Below are 5,175 nucleotides of genomic sequence, written 5' to 3' on the forward strand. Positions count from 1 at the left end.
GAACATTATTATTTTGTTTATTATCTTGATTAAGAAGAAGAAAACGTGTCTTTATGTTTAAGAAGACACATTGTGGCTTAAACTGAGTTTTAGTGCAACAGTTTTGTCTCTCTGAAGGAGGGTTTTTGAGACSAAGGTCAAAGAAAGGTGGAACGGTTTACTCCACCTCGAGGTGACCACTACAATACATTATACAGACCAGTAAATGTTAGGTATGTACCCAGTATGTAGCAGGTAAGTAAAAGTACATACAAAGTACCCAAGTATGTAGCAGGTAAGTACCAGGTGCTTATCCAATACATACCAGGAAAGTACTAGGTAAATACCAGGTAAGTATAAGGTACAAGTACGGCTGACCTCTGAACTACAGAAGCCCCAAAAGAGTGCACTGGTGGAAAAAAAATCCAGATTTTCCCAAAATTCAAATGAATCAATTAAATCGATTTATCGCCCAACCCTATAGGTAAGTATAAGTATGTACACAGTACATAGGCAAGTACCAGATGCCGCTGATCCAGTACATACGAGAGAAGTATCAGGTAAATACCAGGAAACTATAAGGCAGTGGTTCCCAATCCTAGTCCTCAAGTACCCCTATCCAGCATGTTTTACTTGTTTCCCTGCTGTTCAGCAGGTCTTCAGAAGACTGTTAATCACTCATTCATTCAAACCAGGTGTGTCAAATCAGGACTCCTTTCCTGCATGTTTAGATGTTTCCCTGATTTGAATGAATGAGTGATTAACAACCTTCTGAAGACCTGCAGGGAAACAAGTAAAACATGCTGGATAAGGTCTACTTGAGGACCAGGGTTGGGAACCACTGCTATAAAAGGTATGAACCAGGCAAATATGATTACAGGTACGGGTACCAGGATAGTACCAAGTACATAACCAGTAGTACATTCTAGGTAGGTACCAGTATGTACCAGGTAAATACCAGATATACTCCAAGTATGTACTGAGTACACACCAGGTAAGTTGCAAATAAATAATAGTAAGTAAATACTAGGTAAGTACCAAGTACATATCCAGTTCACACCAGATACTTTGTAACTGATCCACACCAGTTGTTAAATTTTCTGTACTGCTACTAGAAATTGTATTTACAAAGAATCTCAATATTTTTGTTATAAAATTATTAATTTTTACTTCTACAAATTTAAAAAATATATTCACCTAGAACTTCCTATTGTTGCTTCTGTCTCAGAATTTGTCGATCTGTGCAGCTTCCTAGACTGCTGACTGGACTGAAACAAGCACTGACTTTTGTGTTTTTATATTTTATTCAGTGAAAATGACCAAATCTGATGTCCAAATAAGGATAAACTGAATGAAGTTTCAGTAACGATTAGTGAATATTTGTGGTTTGAAATGCATTGAAAAAAATCAGAGTTTTCTGGATGGATCTCATGTCTTACCTGATGCAGTTATCCGGGTCATTGACGCAGTCGGTGTTGCACATGAATCGCTCCCAGTGCAGCCAGCCCATGGTGGGCTTCAGCGCCAGGCCGTTATCCAGAGCTACAACAGCCGGCCTCAGAACACTGAGAACCGACAGGAGGAGCACCGTTCTGTCCATGTTTTTACCCACAACTTCACACTTGTTCGGTGGCTGTGTTTACAGTCAGCGACAGTACTTGTTTCACCGATTCATTTCCTTGAACCTTAAAGCCCGCCTCCCGTCCCGATGATTGACACGAGTATGGACCAATAAGATCAAAGTGCGCCTGCAGCTGACCAATGACGTTTGTCCAAACCTTGTTTTGGGAAAACACGGAAGCGCTCGTTGTAAAGAAAAAAAAAAGTACCTTAGTAAATCATGTGAGAGAAGTCAGGTGATAGTCTCGAGGCATGACTGATGACAATAGACATGACATCATTTTGTTAGTCTTGTGTTTCCTCAAAATAAAAACACACTAATATATTTACCATGTTATACTAGTTTTAATTATTACAGATAATTTCCTGTGTATGTGCATGTTTTTCTATCTGTTAGCAAATTATCTCATGAACCACTGGACGGATTTGAAGGAATCTCATGGAAATTAATTATTTTTTGTACATCTACAACTGATTATCTTTCGGAGTCAGCATGATTTAAAATGAACATTACACCTAATCAACCTCTGAAAACACAWAACTGATTGTAACTCAGTGAGTTTTACTGACGTTGAGCTAAAATCTGGAGTGGTAGTGGCTGAGATTCGTTTTCAACCAGTAATCTGAGCCCTGACTGATTGCACAAGATCTGTTTGGTAAATTTTGCCAACTGTCAAATGTGCCTGTCTGTTAGCAGAATATCTAACAAGTGCTTCAGACAACATAAAAAAAAAAAACTTTTTTCCCCACAGTTCATTTGATTATAGTTGACTCATTGAAGGAGAAATTTAAAAGAAAAAAGCTAAATGTTTTTTACTGTGGTGTGCCAAAAAAAATTTTTGTGGCTTTTAAAGGTTTTTTTTTTTTTTTTTTTTTTTGGATCAGGTGTCTGAGTGTTGATCCAGTCTTGTAGAGAATAATAGATAAAAATAAAAAAGAATCTCAACAGTTTTCTTACATTCACTGCATTTTTCATACAGGCAGTGAAGCATCACATTGTGTCCAAAACAAAACCACTTTTTTCTTACCTTCTACAAATATAAAATAAGCTCTTGGCAGACATCCCGAATATCTATTTGTATTTGTTATCCAGCAGGCACCAAGACTGACAGAACATGGCCCAATTTACTTCCCTGGTCCCCGAGGAGTCTGGTGCATAAAAACGCCATGCGCGCACACACACACACACACACACACATACGCACACACACTATTTGTAATAACTGACTGCTTAATAGCTGCTGATGCAAGACACTAATTTATCTGGCGCTGATGCAAAAATAAATTACAGACAGGTTTCCTAATTCAGCTGTAAAACAGACATCATGCTGCAGAATTTAATTAATCCAGGATGTTTTTATTTGCAAAGATGTCAAAGAAATTCTCCTGCAGAGAGATTGATGATTGTTGCTTATTTGCTGAAAGTTTAAAGAGGTATTGTTTGTCTTTAGTTTTATTGTTTTTTTCTGTCTATTATTTTTCTAAATATGTGAATGAGGCAATTATTACAACCATCMATCTAATATATTATTTTGCAAACTGAAAATTTTGAAATTCTATGATTTGATTGACTGCAATGTTTTACTGTTTATGCACAAGGCTCACACAGAAACACTTTACCTTCCAACATTCTGGTAAACTTTGTTAAGAGAGACAGTTGTTATCTAAAGGGGATGGAAATGTTTGTAAAGCCATATTTTCATTCTTGTTTGAAAGAAAGATGTAGTTTAATCCAAGGTATAGGATTGTGGAATGGTCTGGAAGATGATCTTAAAAATGCCAGATCAATATATTTAGGAGACAGATGAAAGCTAGTTTTTTTTTAGGAAATATGAAAAGTAAAATATGGAGTTATTTGATTTGTTGTTTGAGTTGATGTTTTTATGTTTTTATTTTATGTTATTTAGTATTGTTTTGTAAATTATGTTTCGTTTGAATATATTCTGGGTTGAAAAGGGGCAGACAAAATAAGATTTATTCTTCTGCTGCCTTTCATTTTATTTTGATTTGTATATCTTTTTTGTTTATTTTTATTATTGTATGTAATATTTTTTTAATGAAATGAATAACATTTTTGAAAATGAATTGAAAATTGAATGAATAAGAGTAAAACATCATTAATCCAACTTCCAGCCACGTGGGATCTTTACATCACCTGTTTGATTTTTAGGTTAATGTTAGACACTCAAGTAGATTGTTCAGTTTGTTCAGGGTTTAATATATGACTCAGCTTTTCCTGATAATGAATCAAAAATAAACATAAATCCATGCAAACCCACATTACAACAATAATTCTCAATCCCTAAAGCTGGCGGGAAAAAAAAGAAAAAAGAAAAAGAAAAAAAAAGGAGCATTAATGAACAGAAAACATGACCTTTCAGAAAAATGTCAAGGGGTGCCCATTTCAAGTCTAAACATTATCAGAGGCTTCACCCAGGGACAWGCCCGATACAAACAATTTGTCACATGCTGTAGTTCATATCAGAGCCAGTGAGAAAAGGCTTTGAGGCTCTAAATGTCAGATTTCAATTTGACTCCCCTCCTCCTCCTGCTGATGGATGGAGCAACCCCGCTCATCTAAATACAGACCCTTTCTTGTTGTAAAAATGGGATGTGGCCTGTCGTCATGATAGAGACTCTTGTTCTTTTTCCAGAGTGTTGTATTAAAGATCAGGAAGCCCGTATCTTTACAGTAGTTTAATTGAGATCGTTGACTGATGTGCAACCCCTGTGYTGCTGCCTTTGCTTATACAGCTCCCCGGGGATTTGACACCAATCCATCATGCCCCTTTCTTCCCCACTGTCACATAATTGAAGAGACTGTCAGGGCTGAGTTATGTTGGCAACTTTGTTATGTAGCGTTTAGGGATGAAACGAAAGGGAAAGCTGCGTCATGCCGCGCTCTCTTTGCCAAGGAGTTTCATTAATGTATTGATCTTTGGAGACAGGAAGCAGTGCAAGTAAATGTCATCAAAAAGTTGCGCCTCCATAAATTTAAGCCCGGCTTCATGACTCACAAAAACCCACCGTGGGAACTTCGTTTATTGTCACGTAATTAGCTGCTTAAGTTGTTTATATGAGCGTCACAGGGGGGAAAGAAGAAACGTTTGCTGATGCTGCTACTTTAATGAGGTCCTCGTTGGACCGAGCTCGTCTGAAACTGCTCCCTGTAATAACCTTCGGAGGCAAGCGTAGCTGTAAATCTTTTGTTATTGAAAAAGTTTGTTGTCAGCGCAGTTAAAAAATGTTTAGAGGAAATTTGGCTAACAAGTCAAAGATKAATTAAATGCTGATTTAATTATTATTTTTTTGCTTTGTTTTCAGAGCTCCTTCATTTAAACTGTGTTCAAAATAAAATGAACCAGCTCATTATATTTAATTGCATTTTAGACATCTGCAAATGCAGTTAATCATAATTATAGTATGGGAAAAAAAYTGAGCTGTGTGCTACAATCCAGAAACAATTCAAAGTATTATTGTACTTTAGAACAGTGGTTCCCAAACTTTTTGTCTTCTGACCCACAAAATATCCATGACAAAAACTTGTGACCCCAAATATTACTGGTCTGAGTACAC

The 5,175-nt window shown here is 36.6% G+C and overlaps 1 protein-coding gene across 1 annotated transcript in view; it reads right to left on the reverse strand.

Moving 5' to 3' along the window:
- gla (galactosidase, alpha) overlaps window positions 1-1,676 on the reverse strand; it is an 8,047-nt gene extending 6,371 nt beyond the window's left edge. Inside the window, exon 1 of the mRNA XM_014003843.1 lies at window positions 1,419-1,676. Within this exon, the coding sequence (XP_013859297.1) occupies window positions 1,419-1,579 (161 nt within the window). The 5' untranslated portion in view covers window positions 1,580-1,676. The remainder of the gene's footprint in view (window positions 1-1,418) is intronic.
- Between the last annotated feature and the right edge of the window lie 3,499 nt (window positions 1,677-5,175).

The sequence above is a fragment of the Austrofundulus limnaeus genome, unplaced genomic scaffold, assembly GCF_001266775.1.
Source record: "Austrofundulus limnaeus strain Quisiro unplaced genomic scaffold, Austrofundulus_limnaeus-1.0 Scaffold1, whole genome shotgun sequence".
In the NCBI taxonomy this organism is placed as follows: Eukaryota; Metazoa; Chordata; class Actinopteri; order Cyprinodontiformes; family Rivulidae; genus Austrofundulus; species Austrofundulus limnaeus.